We start from the raw sequence: 23,167 nt of genomic DNA on the forward strand, positions 1-23,167 counted from the left end.
CAGCAAAAGTGCCGTCATGAAGTCCCTGCTTGCAAACAAAACAAAGAGTCTTAAGGCACTTTAGCAGTGTTTTGATTCTCGCGTGTTTCGCTGTGAAGACAGATACTCTGCTACATCTGGTAGATGTTCACAGTTTTGATTTCCCATGTGAATTTTGTAGCCTGCTCTCTTTTCCAGCAACACACCTATAAATCATCGGTGTCATGGCTTGTGTTACTTAAGTGTCTGTGTTTGTATTTTATTTCAAAACCCCGATGAAACCTTCCAGCTGAAAAATATAGCTATGTAATATTTCCTTGACAAAGTCCTTGCTTGTTTAGTGTTCTTCTTATACTCTGCAGATTCTTTGTTCTTGCTTTCATTAAGTCTTTGGCAGTCGTGTTTATCCAGGGAGGTTTCCTGCTGTACAGTGACTTTAGTATCATGCTGCCAAAACTGTATCTTGGAATTTGAAGTCTTTGAGCAATCTTTAAAAAAAAAATGGTTTAGTTAAACAATTTCTTATCTTAGCTTTTGAGACAGCACCTTTATCTTATCCAGGTTTGCTGCAGAGCTTGGACACCTGCATAGGTGAGAATAATGCCTGTACCACAGGTCGGTCTAGAGTTCCCAGAAGCTTAATTATCTTTTGACAGCCCTATATTACAATTTTTCCTTTTTAAAAGAAGGTGGTGACGCTCTGGAAATATAAATAACAGGGTCAAAACCATAGATCCTTCTCACAACACACCAAAAACACCCAATTTCCCATTTCAGTGTTTTACAAAGGCATAAAAATGTCGCCATCTCTCTTTCTGACATGTCATTGGTTCTTGTGCCGTGCATCTGCGCGCTGTTGTTTTGGACCCTCTACCACCTGTAGGCTCTGGGCAATATTTGCTCATCACTTCCCAATTTTATACATAGACTATTTGTGCAGAGTGATGAGCCTAGATGCCAAGCTCTAACAATATTCTGCTGCTGTAAGAAATGAATCATTAGGTTAATTTGCAAATGTTCAGTGACATAACTGAATATAGGAAGAGCACACCAGAGAGGCTGAGTCATGAAGAAGAAAAGGTAAGGGGAGAGGAGTTAACTGCGAGAAAAGGCAAGGGCAAATAGATCAACAATTTAAGAAGCTGGAGAGCGTTGCTTAAAGAGCTAAATATACCCACTGGTAGGCATGTGCAAGTGTGTGTGTGTGTTTTTATGTGCACACACACCTATATACACATACATACATACATACATAAAGCAGGGGCCGTGACCTTGGACGACTCTCGGCACAAATCGATACCTAAAACAGATTACCCACCGAACCTGACACTTTTCATTTTCATTATAAGACTGTGATATTAATATGTTCATTCAGAAGAATGGTACTATTGATTGAGTCGGGCTGGGAGATGTCTGAGGTGAAAATAATGTGTTTGATAATACACTGTCCTGTCTCTCAAAAAGTAATTAAAAGTCTCGTCTGTGGGTATAGCACTGGTTAAATGGAAGGGTAGAGATATCAAGGAGACGTCTATCTCTGTGCAGTGACATTTGCAGGGATGTGAACAAATCAGGAAAAGCCTATTTAGCCCAAAGGGCAGAAGAAACACTGTTCTGGCTCCACTGAGTCTTCAGTAATGTTTGAATCAAATGTGTAAGTCATTAAATAGATGTGATTATAACCAGAGTTCTGGCACGGAGTGATAAGTAGCCTCTAGGTCTGAAGCCTGAGGGGGCGAAGCCTGCAACGACGCTGCCAAAAAGCAGAACTTCATCCTCTTGCATGGCCACTTAAATCAGGTCTAAATGACTGTATGCAATATAAAATGCTTAAACAACATCGAAAACTGCTTCTGCTGACAACAAATTATTTAGTGAATATGGCTCCACAGCTTTAGGTTAAAAAAACTGTGCTTTTTGAAAAAGCCGTGTTATCGTTTAACATCAACTAACAGATATGATGCAAACATGTTTACAGTAGCCAGCTGCAGTGTGTGGGCTCCTCTCAAAATTACACACAATGCCCAAGTTTATCATAACTGAGCAACGTATCAGTTGGTGACACAACGACAATGGAAGTCTGCAGAGACAATACTTGTCATTTGAGTATGATGTTGTTTTTTTGGGGTTTTGTGTGGAATCTGTTAACAGTAAGGAAACTGTAATAAAGCATCACTGCATCGGTACATTGTCTGCCACTCTCTCATCACTGCTGATGTTTTGTTGTTGCAGTGCAAGTTTGCAAATGCAGTTTCAAAACAGCTCAGTAGTTTCAAACTACTGAGCACTCCAAAAAAATCAGGGCAAGAGGCTCTTATGTCTAAATGGCAAAGCAGGTCATTTGTCAGCATGATTTTTGAGTGCGTGCTAATCGGACACCCCTGTGGTTCAGGCATGATTATGTTTAGGCAACTGAAATTACTTTCTAATGGTCAGAAAGTTGTTATTGTTGTTAAACCAAATCAATAGTCACTGATTGTTGGTAAAAGAAAGAATATAAAACCATTACCCAAGAGTCAAAACTGAGCTCTTTATCCCCCAGTGACTGCTCTAAGGAACTTTTCCTGAGATTGAACTGCATAATCTCGGTTTTAATATTATGCATTTTAGCCTTGTGTGGAAACTTCACCTTGTTCACTAAAGAAAAGCTTAGGGGTCTTGTAAAATTGACAAATAAGATCGTTGGGGTAAGTCAGCTACAGCTCTTGCAATTACAGTGCAGCACAGAGGCACTGAGGAAAGCCAATACCATTCAAGACTGTCCTGACCAGCCATTGTGGAATGTGTTTAGCTCCTGCCTTCAGGCCAGCATTTCCGAGTGGCTATCATGAGATTTAAAAAATATAAAATCCCCCTTCTCTCAGTGGCAATTGACAGGGCAGGATATTAAGCTCACCCGCTTGACTAAGAGGAGTGATTTCGGAGACAGATGAGTACAGATGAGGGAGTACTAACCTTTTTCGAGAGGGGTCTATTAAAAACAAAGATTAAATCACTAACCTGGTATTAACAATTAACAAATTAAGCTGTAACAGCTCTCAGGTCTAGTAGGGCTGTGCAGCTGCCATGCTGCAACACAGCCTATTCAAAAGAAAAAAGTGTAACATTAATATGTAACATCACTGTTATTATTACATCCTTCATTTAAACTTTTTCTCTGTTTGAGATCGAGAGCTCTTTTTCAGGGGAGACCTGTGTACAAAGACATACAACCACATAATGAAATGACCTTATATGTGATCACAAATTAAGAAACATATATTCAAGAGTAGCTGCAGATAAATATATATGACCTTTTAAAATGCTCCAGTGAAATAGGAGAATGTAGCTTTGTAGTTCTTTTGTAGTCTCCATTTGTAGGCAGGAAAATATAAAGTAGTATAAAGTAATTCATTTTCATTTCAAGTACAGCTAATGCTAAAACCTCATGCAAGGTTGCCTGCTTTTATTCATTAGGGAGGACCATTCCACTTTTTCATGTAAGATACAATGGTGAGTAAGAAATTAATCACCTGTGCTAAATTGCAACGCCCGGTGATACACAGAGTCAAGCGGCTTCAAGGTGGTCGAAGCGTGCATATAAACAATATCCCTGCAATCAAGCACAGACAAAACTGTGGACTACACAGTGATCTGACTATCTGCGAATGACAAAGACCTGAAGAAACAAGATCCCAATCTCTGTCTTTAACTTTGACAGGTTTTCCACATGTTTTTTTTTAAACTGTAAAATCTCTAGTATTTAAATAAAACCAGATACCTTTACAAAATAAAGTCAGAGAAAGATTAACAAAGACATTTATCAACATGACATTATGTTTCTGGTTACTAGTGCTGAACAGTGTTGGTCAAGTTACTTGAAAAAAGTAATCAGTAACTAATTACTGATTACTTCCCCCAAAAAGTAATCCCATTACATTACTGATTACTTATTTTTAAAAGTAATTAATTACTTAGTTACTTAGTTACTTTTTAAAAACACGATTTACAACCTGAATAGGTGATAAAGCGATAGATCTTTCAGCCCAATTCTACTTTTTCTGCATAATCCATCATACAAAATGTAATCCAATGGAAAAGTCTCTTTTTAAAACTGACTGGAAGAAATTTGTTTAATATTTAAACCTATTTTCTGCACATTCCAGCACATAAAATATTTTTTTTGTGTGTTTACACTCAGTCTTTCAAATAGATGCAAGTAAAACACAGCAGAAAATAAATAAAGTCAAAGACTCAGCGGTCCTGTTGCTCTATTTTCACCTGTAAAGCAGGACTGGAGCAGGCGGAGGTTTACCCTGGTGCAGGTGTGGAAGAATCCGCGAGTTTCTCTGTGAGTTTCCCATTACGTCGTAGCGCACTCGGTGCTTGCTTGGAAGTTTAGGGGGTGTTTTTCGCTGTAAAAAGAAATTTTCTTCCCACGCACAACGGACACTAATGTTTTTGTCACTTTTTATGGAGTCAAACTCAAATTAAGGTCAGTACTTCCACGCTTTAAACGCTGCACGCTCATACTCTCTCTGCACTCGATATATTATCCACTGTTGATCTGCACACAGCTGTTGTCACAACGTCGCACTTGCTAACGTCATTGTCATGAGACATTCTCGCAAAAAATCACGGTTTTAGTAACGCAGTAACGCAGCGTTCCTATGGGAAAGTAACGGTAATCTAATTACCGTTTTTGCAATAGTATTCCCTTACTTTACTCGTTACTCGGAAAAAGTAATCGGATTACAGTAATGCGTTACAAGTAATGCGTTACAAGTAATGCGTTACAAGTAATGCGTTACAAGTTTCACTTAATATTTCTGTTTTTATGTTACATTTTATATTTTAACCATTGTATGTTAATATTCTTTACATATACTATGTATTCTACGGAGCCCCGCAGGGGACATGGGAGAAAAAAAAATTAAGACGAACTAACTCAGGATCTCACAAAACTTTTGCGAGATCTCGCAAAACTAACTCGGGATCTCGCAAAACAAACTCAGGATCTCGCAAAACAAATTCGGGATCTCGCAAAAGTTTTGCGAGATCTCGCAAAAGTTTCAGCCGCATTCTTCTCCCGTTAGCTTTGAGCTAACGGGAGGTCTCGACCGGGAGGAACACTGCTTTCCCGGCACATCGTGCCTCGACCTCCCGGTCGGCTTCGAGCAGGCGTCCGAAGAATGCGGCTAAAAGTTTTGCGAGATCCCGAGTTTGTTTTGCGAGATCTTGCAAACGTTTTGTGAGATCCCGAGATAGTTTTGCGAGATCTCGCAAAAGTCCGTCTTAATTTTTTTTTCTCCCATGTCCCCTGCGGGGCTCCGTAGTATTCTGCCCTGATTACTATGTAATTGTTTGCTGATGCAATAACTATCTGAAAAGGGCCTCATTAGCTTGAAGAGTTTAACTTATGAAGTTGTTAATAAACGTTTCAGATTGGTTATTTTTTCCTTTGACATTTTGCTTGTTTAAGAAGAGAAATCAGACTCACAGGCAGCACACTCAAAGGGCATTTGCAGCATCTCAGACGCCAAAGTTCAGATTTTGACAGACAATGGGGGATTCATTGAGTATGAGTGTTAAATCTGAATTTATTATGAGTCTTTTAAGGATGCTAAACTTAATGACTAAAATGTTACTTTTCATGGGTAAAACTAGAGCTTTGATTTTGATGGGAAAAGGGGAGGCGTCTATATAAGTCCATATAGTGTATGCATTCAGTTTATAATTTGTACTGGAAATTATTTACCATTCGAACAAACATGTCTGTGTTCTATGTTGTCTACTGTATGCCAGGCCCTCACTTTTAAAGCGTACTGAGTGAATACAGACGCAGATAGTCTCCCTCTTCGCTCTGTTAGTGCCTGTGCCTTTGAAAAGCGCTCCTGTTTGTTTACTCTGTAGTCTCAAATTGGGCGTGATGCTTGGTTAGATTTCCATCAGGAGCTGGCTGGAGGTCATTGCAGGGGACCAGCTTCAGTCCTGTGAAGTCTTCAGCTGCCTATGTTTAGCAGAGTACTTCTCTAATGCTTTTGCAAAAAAAAATCAAAATGCCTCGGTGGAATTCAGTGAGAGTAGATGGGAAATTGGCAGCAATTCTGTTACCCATTCCATAAAAGACTCAAAGACCTAAATGATATCCTCAGTGGAGTTCTGACAGCCTATTTTTCATATAGCTTAATGAATATTTGATGGATTGCGAGTATGAGTCAACCATATGAACTGTTAAGAGGGGGTTAGTTGTACATGCTTAAATGACTTCTGATAAAATATAAAATACAAGAACTTTAGAAAATATATATCTTGAAACCGTGAATGATATTAAAGTTCATGTACTGTTTTAATTGTTTTGTTTAGTTTCTAAGTGATACCATTGACACCACTACCCTTCACTGCCATGCAGTCTAAGTGTTTTGGCTTGCTTCATGTCCTAGACCCAGTTAGTCAGGTTTAAATGGATAACGGGAAGCTTGCTACCTATTCTGTTTGCAATTCTTCTGCATTTCCCAACTTATATAGAGTTTAAGCACAAATACTTTGTGAATCTAATCAATGGAAGTCATTCTGTGACCAGAGTTGGTTGTGTTGAAACAGGACCTTAAATAGAAAAAAAATTATTATAATATATAATTATAATATAGTCTGTAGGTGATCTGCATACATTTAAAGCTAAATATGGGGTCTATTTCTAGTTCTGTTTTCACTGGTACCCCTACTTGGTACATCCTAAACCTGCATCATCATATACTGTAGCAGATTATACACGAGCATGAAGTTGTGAAAGTTGTGGCAAATGGGGGGAAAAGGACTGGGTATAGTGATGGCCACACTTACTGGCTTCACGTATTCACGGCTGCACAACTTAAATAATCAAAACATTAGGTATTTAAAAACCAGATGATGAGTACAGCCACTGATAAGATAACTCGCCGTCATTGGCTTTTCTTTGAAGCGCACAGGCTTTGGAAGTTATTCTACAATAGTCTGCTTAATGCCTTTCATTTACCAAACAGAGCTGCTGTGTGATTGTGGCAGCACAATCACTGCTGTTAGATCACACATTTAGATGACTGTAAAGAGACACCCTAGAGTAAAGAAAAGGCCTTTAGTATAGTCAACTAATCCATCCAGTGCCATGGTACTGGGTCGTAGAGCTGGTACGAAAATTGTAATATGATGTGACATCCATCCATCCATCCATCCATCCATCCATCCATCCATCCATCCATCCATCCATCCATCCATCCATCCAGGGCATTGTTTGGTTTTAGCACTGTTTATGGTTATGTGAATGATATGAATTTGCACTGAGCTGCTTACCTCCTATAATTTGAAAAGTACTATTAGTATCACCACACCATCAAACATACCACTGCGACACAGGGTAGGGTCATCAAGACTGTGCAGCAAAGAAAAGAAAAGAAAAGTCCTGAAAGTTAACTTTAAATGCGGCCAGGATCTGGACTTTATTGAAAATGGTTCAGTAAGTGATTTCTTTCTGGAAATGCAATTTCAAGGCTTCGAGACAACAAAGACAATGTTGACTTTTATGTTATTCAGATTTCATTCGTGGGGACATTTTCCCGTCTACTGACCACCAGATTCACATTATGAACAAATGTTTAAACAAAGTTGTAGAAATATGTGATTTACATCCAAATGTTTTGGCAGGGAACACCTCCCCGGGTAACTTCAAAATGCCTTTGAATGCAAAGGTCCCAAAAGTAGAAACACAAAGAGATTTGCAGTCATTTCTGTTTCTGCTTTACTCTTTTTGAGATTTCTGGCAATGACAAAAACTAATTTTTCTTCATAAATTGTTTTATAAAGGGGTTTTTTTTGCTACTGCAATTATCTGATAGGGATCTTCTGTAATTTGGCCTTAGTTTTAGTAAATAAAAAAATATATAATTTTTCTAACAAATGAACAATTGATTTGTACTACTATTCATCCATCTATCCATTGATAGACACAGTGGGCTGTATTGGCATGGTTATTTATTGCTTCCTGCATGGTGCCAACTTTGCTTCAGGCAGCTTGCTCGGTGATTTTCTAGCAGAAAACTCTCCCTTTTTTGTCACTCTGTGGGATTTGGAAAGACTCCAGCAAACTACCTGCAGAGTCCCTCGGTACACACAGCGGTCGTGGATGAATTTGTGAAAATCAGCCACTATGATGAGAAGCTGAGAATGTTGAGAAGCAAAAAATAAAGAATTGTAGTAATAATTAGCACAATTATTAATAACTTTTAATAACTTTAAAAATGGATTTGGGCGTAAGTTTATTTTTTCACTGGTAGATTAAACTGAATCTTTTTTATTTTTGTTATTTTAAATAAGAAGGGCATTTTTTCCAGACATCATCAATAAGTTTAAGATCTGGTATAATATACACAGCATGTGTTCTCTGGTTTCATTAAAACAAACAAACAAACAAACCACAAATTAATAATTTTAGGACACTGAACTAATAAATGACGAAACACGACACTGTTCCCTTCTACACTGCGTTCACAATTTAATGTGTGAGTTCAGGAAAACACACATTTTGATTTTTCTGTGTTTCTTTACATGTGATACTGTGACATTTTTAAGCCTTTATAGGTAGCAGCACAAATGAGATTCACCTGGGTTAGTTAAATTACTGAAAAAAAATCTATGTTAAAATGGGACTTGTTCATAATGATTTCTCTTCTTATTCATTGACTACCCCTTGAATCACACTCTGGTTTAATTGGTGGAACATATTGGACTTTTTCACACCACATAAGCCAGACTGGCCCAAGTGAAAAAAAAAAAGGGGACAGCTCACTGGGCTGTGCATGACTGCTCTGGAGTCGGTGGGAGGAGTGTCAAGTCAAATGTACGGAAATGATCCCTTCAGGCCATTCATCCCTTCTATTCATGTGTGACCTACTCCTACTCTATAGGGATTAAAACAATATCACTGTCCCAACTAAGAATGAGATGTAGATTTTATTTTGTAAAGTAAAGATGAGTTTACTAACACATATTAGGGTGCTGCAATAGTTTATAATAAACAAGTAAAGCGGAGATTCTTTACATTTAGTCTACATATTGTTGTAGCCCTTGTTAAATCATAAATTGACTGATTAACTACATATTTTGGAAAGCTGGGGTCAGTTTTATACCCAGGCTTGATTACTTCCACAATGGCTGAATAAAAGACCTCAATAAGCAACACAACATGTTACGATCTAAAGAAACAGCTAAGAAACAAAGTTATTGACATCTATCAGGCTGGAAAGGGTTACAAAGCCATTTCTAAGCTTTGGAGTGAACTATGGTGAGAGCCATTATCCACAAATGGTGAAAACGCAGTGGTGAATCTTTCCATGAATGGTCGGCCACAATTACTCCAAGAACACACTGACGACTCAACCAGGAGGTCACAGAAGAACCCTGAACACCCGCCCTCTCACATCATCTATAATTGACTGAGACAGGACTCTCTTCCAGACACTCTAAACCAAGGCACAATGTACATTCCAAATTCCTTTAACTTTAACTTTAATTTTAAATAGGTTTATATTGTCTATCCTGTAAAATAGTCAGATGTCTATTCATACAGGGAATGCAGAATTATTAGGCAAATGAGTATTTTGTCCGCATCATCCTCTTCATGCATGTTGTCTTACTCCAAGCTGTATAGACTCAAAAGCCTACTACCAATTAAGCATATTAGGTGATGTGCATCTCTGTAAAGAGAAGGGGTGTGGTCTAATGACATCAACACCCTATATCAGGTGTGCATAATTATTAGGCAACTTCCTTTCCTTTGGCAAAATGGGTCAAAAGAAGGACTTGACAGGCTCAGAAAAGTCAAAAATAGTGAGATATCTTGCAGAGGGATGCAGCAGTCTCAAAATTGCAAAGCTTCTGAAGCGTGATCATCGAACAATCAAGCGTTTCATTCAAAATAGTCAACAGGGTCGCAAGAAGCGTGTGGAAAAACCAAGGCGCCAAATAACTGCCCATGAACTGAGAAAAGTCAAGCGTGCAGCTGCCAGGATGCCACTTGCCACCAGTTTGGCCATATTTCAGAGCTGCAACATCACTGGAGTGCCCAAAAGCACAAGGTGTGCAATACTCAGAGACATGGCCAAGGTAAGAAAGGCTGAAAGACGACCACCACTGAACAAGACACACAAGCTGAAACGTCAAGACTGGGCCAAGAAATATCTCAAGACTGGTTTTTCTAAGGTTTTATGGACTGATGAAATGAGAGTGAGTCTTGATGGGCCAGATGGATGGGCCTGTGGCTGGATTGGTAAAGGGCAGAGAGCTCCAGTCCGACTCAGACGCCAGCAAGGTGGAGGTGGAGTACTGGTTTGGGCTGGTATCATCAAAGATGAGCTTGTGGGGCCTTTTCGGGTTGAGGATGGAGTCAAGCTCAACTCCCAGTCCTACTGCCAGTTTCTGGAAGACACCTTCTTCAAGCAGTGGTACAGGAAGAAGTCTGCATCCTTCAAGAAAAACATGATTTTCATGCAGGACAATGCTCCATCACATGCGTCCAAGTACTCCACAGCGTGGCTGGCAAGAAAGGGTATAAAAGAAGAGAAACTAATGACATGGCCTCCTTGTTCACCTGATCTGAACCCCATTGAGAACCTGTGGTCCATCATCAAATGTGAGATTTACAAGGAGGGAAAACAGTACACCTCTCTGAACAGTGTCTGGGAGGCTGTGGTTGCTGCTGCACGCAATGTTGATGGTGAACAGATCAAAACACTGACAGAATCCATGGATGGCAGGCTTTTGAGTGTCCTTGCAAAGAAAGGTGGCTATATTGGTCGCTGATTTGTTTTTGTTTTGTTTTTGAATGTCAGAAATGTATATTTGTGAATGCGGAGATGTTATATTGGTTTCACTGGTAAAAATAAATAATTGAAATGGGTATATATTTGTTTTTTGTTTAGTTGCCTAATAATTATGCACAGTAATAGTCACCTGCACACACAGATATCCCCCTAAAATAGCTAAAACTAACAACAAACTAAAAACTACTTCCAAAAACATTCAGCTTTGATATTAATGAGTTTTTTGGGTTCATTGAGAACATGGTTGTTGTTCAATAATAAAATTATTCCTCAAAAATACAACTTGCCTAATAATTCTGCACTCCCTGTATTAATGTACAGAATTCAGAATCCCCCCCCCCCCCCCCCCCATTGTACATAACCCCCCATTTTTGCACATGTCAAGTAGCGTGTCATTTCACTGTGTGTTATACTTGTATAACTATGCATGTGACAAATAGAGAACCTTGAACCCTGAACAAAATGTAAAGAACTTGTGTTACTTTTCCAAGTTAAGGTTCATGATTCAACAATAAGAAAAAGACTGGACAAAAATGGCATCCACTGGTTTCAAAGAGAAAACCACTGTTGCCCAGAACGAACACAAAGGATCATCTTATATTTGAACCACGAGACTTGTGGCAAAATATTCTTTGGACTGTCGAGACAAAAGCTAAAGTTTTTGGAAGGTTTGAGTCTCGTTACATCTGGTGTAAAACTTTGCACAGCATTTTAAAAAAAGAACATCATACCAACAGTTAAACATGGCAGTGGTAGTGTGATAGTGTGTGACTGCTTTGCTGATTTAGGACGTGGACGAACTCCAGAAATCGATGGGACCATAAATTCTGCATTCAGTACGTCCGACCATCAGTTTCTACCCTGAAGCTCATCTGTATTTGAGCTGTGCAATGGGAAAATAATGTGAAACACACCAATCCACCTCTCAGTGGCTAAAAAAAAACAAAATAAAGCTGTTTGAGAGGCCGAGTCAAAGTCTGGACTTAAATGAGACTTAGATGCTTTAGTGCAGAGTTTCCCAAAGTGGGGGGCCCGCCAGACAGGGCTCCCACACAAATGCAAAGCAGAAGATGAAGCATCGCCAAATATGTTTCCAAACCAACTTCCTTCCAAGCAAAATACAAGAAAATATGATGACTGTGTAGCCTTTGGCTTCACCTGCACAAGTGACAAGGTAGGTCTCCCCGACAGAATTACTTTTCTTTGCAAGATCTCACAAAAGTTCATCTTAATTTTTTTTAATCTCCCATGTCCCTTCCGGGTCTCCATATTAAACAAAGGGGGGCCTAGCAAAAAAAAGTTTGGGAACCGTGGCTTTAGGGTGACCTTAAACAGCCGTTCATGCTTAAAAACCGTACAACGGGGCTGAATTAAAAAAATTTCTCCAAAGAAGAGTGGCCTCATTGCCAGCTATCACAAGTGCTTGATGGCAACTTCTGCTGCCAAGGTTGCTACAACCAGTTATTAAATTTAGGGACAAATTACTTTGTCACACAGGGTCAAGTAGGTAGGTCCTTAATAAGTGAAGTCATCATTTAAAAAACTGCATTTTATATTTACTCAGGTTATCTTTGTGCAATATAAAACTCTGTTTGATGATTTAAAACATTTAAGTGTGACAGATATTCAAAGGTGGTAGACACTTTCTCACAGCGCTGTATGTTTCCAGTGATCATTTGTTAATAGTTTGTTTTTGCAGCAACTGCCCATCAGGAATTAATATGAATTAATGAAGGGACTATTCAGCTGTACTAAAAACGATGAACACAATGCTACACAGTACCCATAAATATATGCCTGCCTAGTGATTCAGGGTTGCAGTGATGAAAATGTAAAGAATAACTTTCACCATCCGCTGGTGCAAACTGCAGAAAGTGTCTGCACACAAACACTCCAAGCTGATGTCGCGAAGCTGTCTTTCTCCACATGCCTGAGCTCATCATGAAAGGTGTCACAAAAACAGCACGTAGATTGTTTACTCTAAATTCTAGTCGACAAATATATCACAAAGTGGTGGCAAACGGATATGATTAACCTAAATTTATTCACAACTTCATGTTTTGGTTGTAATCGTGATGAATGAATGAAGAATTCCCGAGTTAGATCGCTCCCTTTGAACAAGTCTTTTGGTTGACATAGTAAACATGGCCAGTAAACAGTTCCATAATCATAAACAACAATGCTGCCACTTTAATATGGAAAGAAGCGTCAGGGGCAAATCACTGCGTCACTGCACTCGGGGATCGCTGTTTATATGCTTTGCTTTTTTTGACAAACCATGCTGGCTTTGTTCAGTGGCGGAATGGCTCACCTAAATACAACAGTGCACCTGCTGTCTCCTTTCATTTCTTGTTCGATCACAGCACATAATTGCTAGTCAGCACCTGCTAAGCATTCATGATGTGGGAGTGCCTGTGAAAATACAAACATATGTACAGAATTTTTGATCTTCCTGTTTAAACTCTCAGTTCCGCCGTGTTGTAGAGGTGCAATGCTAAATTTTAACATAAAATAAACACGAGGCAGATGACATATGAGGGCCTTACAAGACTGACTGGGAAAAAGCCATGGAATAATCTTTGCCCACAGGGCTCATTGATCTGCCTTTGAAGAGCTGAGAGGATGAGAACATACAGACATGCCAATGATTACACATTAGGGTTCTGCAGTTGTGTTTCACAGTAAAGTGACACATTTGTGCTTTATTTGAAGTATGACAGGATAAACTGACATGCACATGTTATGTAATATTCATCATCCTTCCTTAAAGACATTCATGGTAACACTCGTGTTTGTGACGATAAGCCTCAACCTTCTACTATCACTTCCACAGAACCTATAGGATTGCCTTGAAGAAGTCCAGCTTCAATCATCATTGGACTTTACCAGAACAGCTTTGCATGTTTCACAGCTCCAAAATCATTATTTATCTTATGCTAGCTCTTCATGCAGCACCTCACTTCATCCTGAGTCTGTAACAAGCCATCTCTTTGTAGCTCCATCTCTCTCTTTTCTCTGATTTCCTGCTGCTTTGCCTCGTTACAGCAGCACTGCCTCGTCTGTTGCTTGTGTGCAGGCTCTGAAAACAATCTGCAAAAATACTATAAAATATAAGTTCCTGATTAAAATGGTCACTTCTCAAATCCATCCACTTATGTTTGAGACTGAGTCTGATCCGGAACTTGAAAGCTGACAGCACATGCGCAGCCTAACCGAAAAACCTACTCCATACTCCATATTTCCTGCCTTAATGGACAAGTGCATTGGCTTGAGGCTGAGGCTAAAAACTGACTGACAAAAAGAAACTGCACCCACTGTAGTATAGTGCTTTTTTCCCCAAAAATGGAAAGCAAATGTAATTTTACTTCATAACCAACAAAACTTATAAAGTAGTCCTAAACAGAGCAGCAGAAAAACGTAGGATGCAGCAGGTGGTTGCTGTGTTAAAAAATAAAAACGCATTTAGAGCAGCTTTTGGCTGAAAGAGATAAGATGTACATACACTGACCTTATTTGAAACTATAGGTATCTAACATTGTAACAAACGAAAGAAAGCAAAATCGTTCCACTTTAAAATTGTGCCATCTAAACCAAACAAAAACAAAGCCAAAACGATTACGCTATCACATCATTTTCCTGTAACATTTTTTTCTAATGTGCAGCTGTAAGAGGTGAATCAATTACAAAAGATTCACTACCCTGCCAACATTTCTGTCTGTCTTTTAGCAGCCTGCACAGCCAGTCTCTCAGGCACTTACAGCTGGATTGTAGCTCAGTAGCAACACCAACAAATAATTCTTGATAGGACCTTTTTCAGTTTGTTTGGCTTTCAGCTATTTCTGGTTTACTTTAGCTCATCTGACACCTCAAATACCATGTCTCTTCTTCCACCAACTCTAATGTCTTTTTACATTGGCAATTTTTCTGCTTTTCCAGCTGCAAGAAAATAAAAACCCAATTCTGCTGCCTCTCTGTTAATTTTCCTGTTTTTTGCAGGGAAACAAATGTATACTGGTAAAGGAAACATTAAGAGCAGATGCAATGCTCACTGTGATGGATAACCCAAAAAGTAACTATATTACCAAGGGCTTATGTTCCCCAGTTTCATAATCTGCTTACACACATCAACCTCACTGCACGCCTCACCCACGTGCAGCAAGTTTCAGAGCTGAAATTTTCACACTGGTGAACACAGCACTTTGGGAACATAAGAATGGCCTCTGCATAACAAATTAAACTCAAGCTCAAAGCATGTTGCTGTTAAGTGAAGGAATTGAATATGATACTGCAAATCTGCAGTGCCCCAAAAGTGGTAGGCGTCATCTTTGGGAAATGGCTACTCTGATTAAAATTTCAGTGGAACAACTGGGACGGATCAGTCGATAAGCAGATTGACAGGTGTCGTTAAACAGAACCAGGATGGATTTTTCTTTACTTTCAGTGTTTTTAAGTTAAGCTAACTGACTTTATTTTACCATCTTTATTTTAATGAATTATTCCTGTGGAGTCTGATTTGGCCACAACCTTAATAAATATGCAAAACAATATGCTCCACAGTAAGTAACAATATGTCTTCAGCAAATGTGAAATTGGAGGATAAAAACTTGCAACACTCAATATGCCTGTGTGGATGAAATCAGTTAAATAAATCATACAGCTTAGTTAATTCAGAATATTACAAAAACCACTCGCTGGTTGTAAATATAAAGGGCATTGGTGTTAGCATTCGTGCCAGAGATGCAGGAAAACAGTACTCTGCAGATCCTGCAAAGCCAGTAGCAATTACAAAGAAAAGACATTGTTTTTTGATGATGCTGGGGATATGGAGATCACTTCCACTCGGCTAAGTGAGTCATCCAGCCTTTTCAGCTCTTTGACAGGCAAAAAACTCCACCAGCTACCTTGTTTGTTCCTGTCATGTCTGTTACTGAGACTGTAATGCTTGATACTTGTTCGAGTGCCCGTGTGTCTGTATGTGTATGTGTATGTGTGAGTGTGTGTGTGTGGTTTAATTTAGAGGTACAGTACTTATGGCATACTAGCATGAATCTTAAATCTTCTAGAAAAAACTAACTTTGGTTTGTGCAGAACTGAGCACAGTTACACAGCTATATCATTTAAAGCACCGACACACTGTTCATCTTCATGATTTCAAAGAGATCGCGGAAAGTCTTCCTTGGAGGAAGGAGAAAACATTGGCTTCATGAACTGTGGGTTGTGGGAAGGTACAGTTACATGGGGACCCAATCCTAGCAATTAAAAAGAAATGAGCAAATAAAATCAATGAGGATCACTTACGCTGTGGTGTCAAAGGACTCACCAGAGGACAACACAAGTCTATATCTTAATTAGGAGAAATAATGTGTTTATGGGCCCAGCACAGAGGAAGAAGTTGGCAAACTACAATGGTCTTTACAAATCACACCAAATTTAAAGCTAAAAGAGTTAATTAATTCCACTGGACATGCTTTTAAGTATGTTTACTAATCCCTGTTCAGCCACACATCATCACTGTAACAGTTTTTGTGTAAAGCTCTTCATTATTTAGTGGGGGGTGCAAAAATATGCAAATTTGAACTCTGCTGAACTTTGTGGGTGCAGCCAACTGAAAACTGTTCACAATAACAAACAGAGAGACAGAGAAAAACCCAGCCTTTCTTTGGTTAATTATTTCCATACCTGCATTGTATAGTAATAAGCTTACAATATACAAATATCAGATATAAAACCTCAATAAAAATAAAAATATTTATTTATTAGCTTAATTTAAGCAAGCAGATGTGACTGCAAATGAGCCTGAGTCTCTCAGTGGTAGTAAAGTGCTGCTACCAGCAACAGCAATGTGGATAAAGGTGCATGCAGCATCATCCAGGGCTGAAATATGAAAGAAATGCAGCTTCTGTAGTGGCCACTTTAGAGATGCTCTAAAAGCAACTGAATCCTAATAGGCTCCATCTTAAAATACCAAGCTAAGCTTATTAAGAGTCATGTTTATAGCTTGGTACAAAAGGTCTCAGTCACACCAGGTTGAAAAATGTGTATTCCCTAAACAAAAAAGCTGCTTTTGAGTTCTTTGTTTGGAAGCCGATTGCTGACATCACCCATAGTTTTCATAAAAGATGCCAACTTGTCTGACAGCATTCACCATTTTACTCTCTAATGTTGGCCGATCAGAAAGTCTAGAACCTAGGAGGGAAAAAGTTAAAGATGACAGTTTCTAAATGGAGGGACAGTAACTGTGTGTCTATATGTAACTCTAAGTGTATATTTTGTCTATATCCGCCATTGTAGAAATTCATCTCATGTAAACAATAACGTGGTGCACAGGGCGACGTCAACAAGCCCCACACCTTTGGCGTTGCGTGACTAAATCTCAGTTTTCCTCATCCACATGTAAACGCAAAAACAAAGTTTTCGAAAATCTGTGGCAGGAAAATCCCAGTTTTCAGTGATCCAAAATGCCGTTTACATGTGGACGAAAGGCCCAAACGGAAAGAAAAAGCTGCGTTTTCAAAAATACCCATGTACATGTGGACGTAGCCTGTAACTGTAAAATTGTATCAACTCTTAAAAGCTAGCTAACTAAGCTAATATAAGCAGCAGCAGCAGATTGAAAGTTGTGTCTAAATGACCCTGATGTTTATAGTTGGTTAGCCGTTGTTTGTTTAGCAGTGTTTTGTGGCCAGGTTTGCAGATTCAGTTGCATTTTTAACATGAAGGAATGAAACAGTAAGTATGTCGAGTGTAACTGGTAATATTAGCTAGGGTTGCTGGGGCATTGAACAAGAACATTAAACTAGAATTAGGCTAATTAGCTGAAAATACTGAAGCCACCCATCAAACTCTTTTCATGTTAAGACTGTGAAATGTGAAATCCAGTGACAAGCCTGACATTTGGAGTTAGAGCCGCAAAGCAATTTTTAAATCTCCTATTTGAGAAAGAGGTTAACAGTCAATTATTATCTGTCTCTAATTTTAGCCACATGTAGCTGAGACGGTTATGTTACACTGATAACATTTGCTTGTCAAAAATGACGTTGTTCACGATGTAGCCTGAGCCTAAAAAGCTACTGTAGAGTTTGAATAATAGGATGCGTGTCCCTTCCTCTTTCTCTCTCTCGCCGTCTCTCTGAGGGTATTTTAACAAGGTGCTGACAAGAAAAATGATAATGATGTGTCTGTCATGATGCAGAGCCGGGTAAATTTGTCACAATGGCAGGTGACTGATGGTCTAGGATCATCCAACGGCCAAACCCTGAATTCTTTCCCTGAACACACACGCAGACACACACGTGTAGACACACACAAAAATCACTCAGCACGGGTAGCTACAAGCAGGTAAATCACTTTCTTCCTCAGGTTTATCCTCATTGTTCATGAACTGCCTGTCTTTTTTTTTTCAGCCTGCAAGTGACAATGTCATTACAGTAACCTTTACAAAGTGTAAACTACTGTACTGTGACTGTAACTTTATATGTATGAAACCGATGCTGTGATCATTCTTCTTCTGCATAGCAATATGTAGGCTACATCAAAGTATTCACCAAGGTCGTTACTGTTTCAATGCTACACAGATTTCTGCTTTAATGCTCGCATAGATACAATGTGATGCTGACATCTTAACATGCAAACTGCTTTTTTTAATGTATCCAATAAAATCAGCAGTTGGTGTTAATTTGTTTGATTGCCAATATTTTAGTTTCTAATCTCATGGTGAGGCATTGTCAGTGTTAAGAGACATTTTAATGGTTCTGTAAAGCATTTAGAGCAATCTCTCTTCTTTTATTCAAAACGAAGGCATAGGCTATTTTCACAGCAGTTACTCTGATATGAAAGGGTAGGTAAAACCCAACTGTTATAAGGACATTATGAAGGTTATGCGCTGCGTTTATCCGCTATTTAATGTCAAAATGGCTGCTGGGAAAAAAAAAACTTGTGTAATCTAGATAGAACGAAAAATATTTCACCACCTACTCTTACATAGTACCACTGCGATACTGTCTTTTAATACTTACAATATTAATACTTAAATAGGGTTAGGTTAAAAAATATATAACAAGGTGTAAAGAGCATTGCATAGATTTGATATATTTAATCTATGTTATGCTTGACCTATTGGCTTATTTTATAGATTAAATATAATATTGAATTAATTAATTATTCAACAAAAAAACCCCACAACACCAAAACCATCATCTGACAAACAAACAAGAATAAAATTACCAAACCGTGTTTTACATTTTCCACAATTCAAAAGACACAACATATCTTATGGCAGATAAATTGTGATTGTCAGATGTGACACAACTTTTATGTGCCGAGAGAGAAAAGACTGAAGTCACTGTGAGTTTTGTGTTTGGTGACTGAGCAGACATGCAAAGAACATTTCCATAAATATTTAAAGAGAAAGTATGAAAGCAAAGCTGTTTTCATACAGTGATGGAGTCATGCTTATTAAAATCTGCCTTTCAAGGTTTAGATACACTAAAGTGCAATATAACACGTAGCCAGAACCTGATTGTTGCGACAGGATTTTATTTCTATTAGTCTAAATGACACGTGTATTAAGTTTAATAATGTTAATGTCAGTAAGGTTGCAAATCTACTGGCATTTAGCGAAGTCTGGTTAAGCCAAAGTATTTTCAGTATAAGAAAAATCCTTCTCAGGAAAGAAGATTAAAAAGAAAAAACTTCAAATGATAAATTATTCAAACCCAAAAAACTGAAAACACTTGGCCTGCCAGTTATTACCTGGCAAATAAACCAAAGGTAAAAACAAAATGTTCACAAATTTTGTCCATTATTTCTGTGCTCTTCAATGTAATTACAGATCACATTTCCATGGTGAATATCAGACATACACGGCATGTAAGAAATGACATTATGATTTCATTTTAAGCCACAAAGCCTGTCTTACAGCAGAAGGGCTCTGGCACCAATTCACCTTAATGTTACTAACTACATCTGTGCCTTTTTCTGTCGTGACATGTCAAAATGACCATCATTAAAAATAGATGTTACAGGCGTATTGGTACTATTAAGTATTGTGTGTGAATATATATATATATTTTTATTTTCTTTCTGTGTATTGGAGTGTTAGGAGCACTACGCTTGCAAACACATTAGTAACTATTTTACGTGCCAGAAAAAAAAAAAATTGTTTTTCTTGGTAGATTTGGTATAGCAAATAAAAATGTAGATTTATTGGTTTGATTTTAATGAAAATAAAGAAACAGCACTTTATACATGCTTTTTTTTCTCCTCTTTTACTTGCTGTGGAATACTAAAACAGCCTTGAGCTTCTCCTGTGGTCATACAACTACTGATAACATCAATGGTATCAATAGTGACATTTAAACATGAGCAAGGTCCACAGGTAAATGCCACTGGGGGTTCTTCAAGGCTTTTAATCTAACCTCCCTTAATAGTTGATGATTTGAAAGGAGGACAATGACAGATTGTGTAGGGGTTCAATCCATAAATTTCTATAATGTAAAGATATGCTTCAGTGGTGAGAACTGACCTGTGATACATTTAGAAGTTGTCTCTGAAAGGCAGATCAATATTTCTTGTGAGCTGCATGGTAAGCAAATTGAAGTACAGTACTTTAGAAACAGATAACAAATACAAAATGTCACCAGACATCAAAAACAAATCTTTTGTAGCAAAAAATAAACATCCCCTGGGTTCTGCATTTCTAATTATAATACAATGAAACACACTGGCTTTCCAAAGCAAAACCCATGTCTGCACAAAAAAAGTGATTTAGAATAAAAAAAAATACACTTTTTCTGACACCCCAAGGGTGTTTGGGTCTAACTAGATTCATCATTCTGTTGCAACAACAGCTTTTCCCATTACTGTCAAGCACATCATCCCTTTGCGACAATAGATTTTCCTCTTCACAACCAAACAAGACACTAACTTTTTAACACATGTCATAAAGCTGTGAGACATCTCATTCAGTGCATGGGGGCCCATGTTGATCTGAGACTTCAGACGTGCCATCGGAGAGAACAAACGGTTCGTCATCTCATGGTTTCTCAAATGACAGGCTTGTCACAAAACAGCAAAAAGCTTAGATGTGCAGTTCACTTGACACACAGTCTTTGGGGATGTCTCTTAAAAAATGGTGCCCCATTTAAAAAAAAAAAAAAAAATCTGTTAGTGTGGGTGGGAGGATGGGATTCGGGTACATAACAAATAAAGCACTGGCCTACAAAAGATCCAGAGGGAACACTCTATATGCCTTCTTGGTATCCATTTAACAGGAGGGCTTACAGCAGCCGGCTGCTTACAGCCAAACTGAAGTGCTATATTACTCACCATGCTCAGCTGGAAACACTATAGAAAATGTGTTTGCCTAGGATCTACTCTCCTTTATCAATCCCAAACAGCAGGGACTAGAGCTTTAAGCACTATGCCAGGGCTCCAGCAATAGCAAACAACATTTCAGACAGAAAAAGAAGAAATGGTTTCACAAATAAGATTTCAGTTTTGTCTCTTTAAAATCCTTTAAAGCTGAATCTATCACAGCGCATCCTACTGAATTCCCATCGAGACTATTCAAAGGCACTGCCTTAGAAAAGAAACATGCAGCCTTAGAAGTACAAGCTCAAGTTTGAACACATGTTGACGAACCTACAAAGAAAGAGAAAACGAAAAACAGGTGCAAGGGCACTCGATTCAGATCTTACCAATGAAGAGGTTCCATTCAGAATCTAGGTCTGCCTGGTTTGCTAGACAGCCTCTCATTACGTTGTGACAGTAGTTGGGACAGGGTTTGAGCCCAGGCATTCCACGACAGTATGGACAGTACAGCATCCTGGTCAAGGCTTTAACACATGCTGGAGCTACATTCACCTGCAAAGCAAAGAGATGCTTTTTCAGTTATGTCAGGGATTGAAATGGTGATTATTTCTAATAGAAGTTGAAATGTTTGATGGTAGTCAAAATTTTCCAAGAGGTTTCTACCAGCACCAGTGCATGCCAAAGCATCAGCAGTCAAAAATGCAGTTTTATATGAAACTATAGAGGGGATGGAAGTCGGACGGACACTACACTCTATTGCATCTTCTGAAGCTTGAAATGTGGAAATCCAGCAGATGAAACTGCATGACAAGGTTTACATCTCTGTCCATCTCCATTTATTGTGAAGGCTGTGCCTTTTGTTGTTGGGCCATGTAACTGTGCTGGCTTGAGTAAAAGTGACAGGATTCTCACATCTGCTTCCCCTCAGAGGTGGGGATGCAGAACGGGGAGTACATCTGATAATTGGCCTGTCAGCCTCTGTATTCATGGTTGACTTTAGATTTTGAACAGCACACACTGGAGACTTCTAGTGTGTGTGTGTGTGTGTCTGTGTGTGTGTGTGTGTGTGTGGGGGGGGGGGGATGGTTTCCGATGGGTCAGCAAAGCAGGATAGTTAAAAGTAAAGCTAACTAAGCCAAAAAGGGACGTATCCTTACATTTAAGCAATAAAAAATAATTCAGCAGCACTTTGGTTTAGCAGATATTCAATATATACTAACAATATAAATATGTGGAAAAAATATTGATAAAATATATGCAATTTGGTGCATAAGCAGTGATTTTGCGGACTTTAATTTAAAGTCCACAAAATCACTGCATTTTTATTCATTCATTCATCACTTTAGTGCTACTTAAACTTCTGTTAATTTTGGTACTGTCAGACAAATAAAGAAATAAAAAGCAAAGACAGACGGCACAAAGCCTGCGACGAAAATAAAGCACAAATAAAAGAAGAATATAAGAAGATAAAAATGAAAAGAGAAGAACGCATTAGTGCACTACTGTAGCTCCATGGCAACATCTGAGGCTTTGCCATGACACTGCATACAGCCTGCGTCTGTTTTTAACATTCCAGCTTGTCTTTGATTTCACTCATACCATGACCAGACCACCTGTGTGTGAAGCGTGAGTGTGAGAGATTGGGGGGAAAAAAAGACAAGAGCGATGTTAGAAAAAAGGCAGAGAGAGAGAGACAGAGAAGCAGAAGGCAGAGATGAGCGCTATTAATGTATTTGCTTCCACTGCTGCTCGGCACCAAGCGACAAGGATCAAATGAACCATCTTTGACATTTGCAATCTGCCAGTGACATCACGCGATGTCTTGTAAGAAGGCCATTAAACCGGGTTGCTAGCTGTCAGTTGTAGCGCTGCGTGTCATCCGCTGGTATGTGTTCTTGTAAATTGTTTATATCTCTCTGGGAGTGTAGCGAACATATGGGAATTTTTCAGGAACAAGGTTCATTTGACAACACATTAGAAAGCTGACATGCATGGGAAACCAGAGTGTTACATTTGAAACCATTAAAAAAATAGGACATCACTGC

At 38.7% G+C, this 23,167-nt stretch overlaps 1 protein-coding gene across 3 annotated transcripts in view; it reads right to left on the minus strand.

Moving 5' to 3' along the window:
- Positions 1-23,167, minus strand: part of gpc6a (glypican 6a) — a 158,139-nt gene that overhangs the window by 53,596 nt on the left and 81,376 nt on the right. For all 3 annotated transcript variants that reach the window (XM_080292633.1, XM_026165760.2, XM_026165750.2), the window contains exon 4: positions 21,509-21,674. In XM_080292633.1, coding sequence (XP_080148759.1) covers positions 21,509-21,674 — 166 coding nt within the window. The remainder of the gene's footprint in view (positions 1-21,508; positions 21,675-23,167) is intronic.

This window comes from Astatotilapia calliptera, chromosome 1, assembly GCF_964374335.1.
Source record: "Astatotilapia calliptera chromosome 1, fAstCal68.1, whole genome shotgun sequence".
NCBI lineage: Eukaryota > Metazoa > Chordata > Actinopteri > Cichliformes > Cichlidae > Astatotilapia > Astatotilapia calliptera.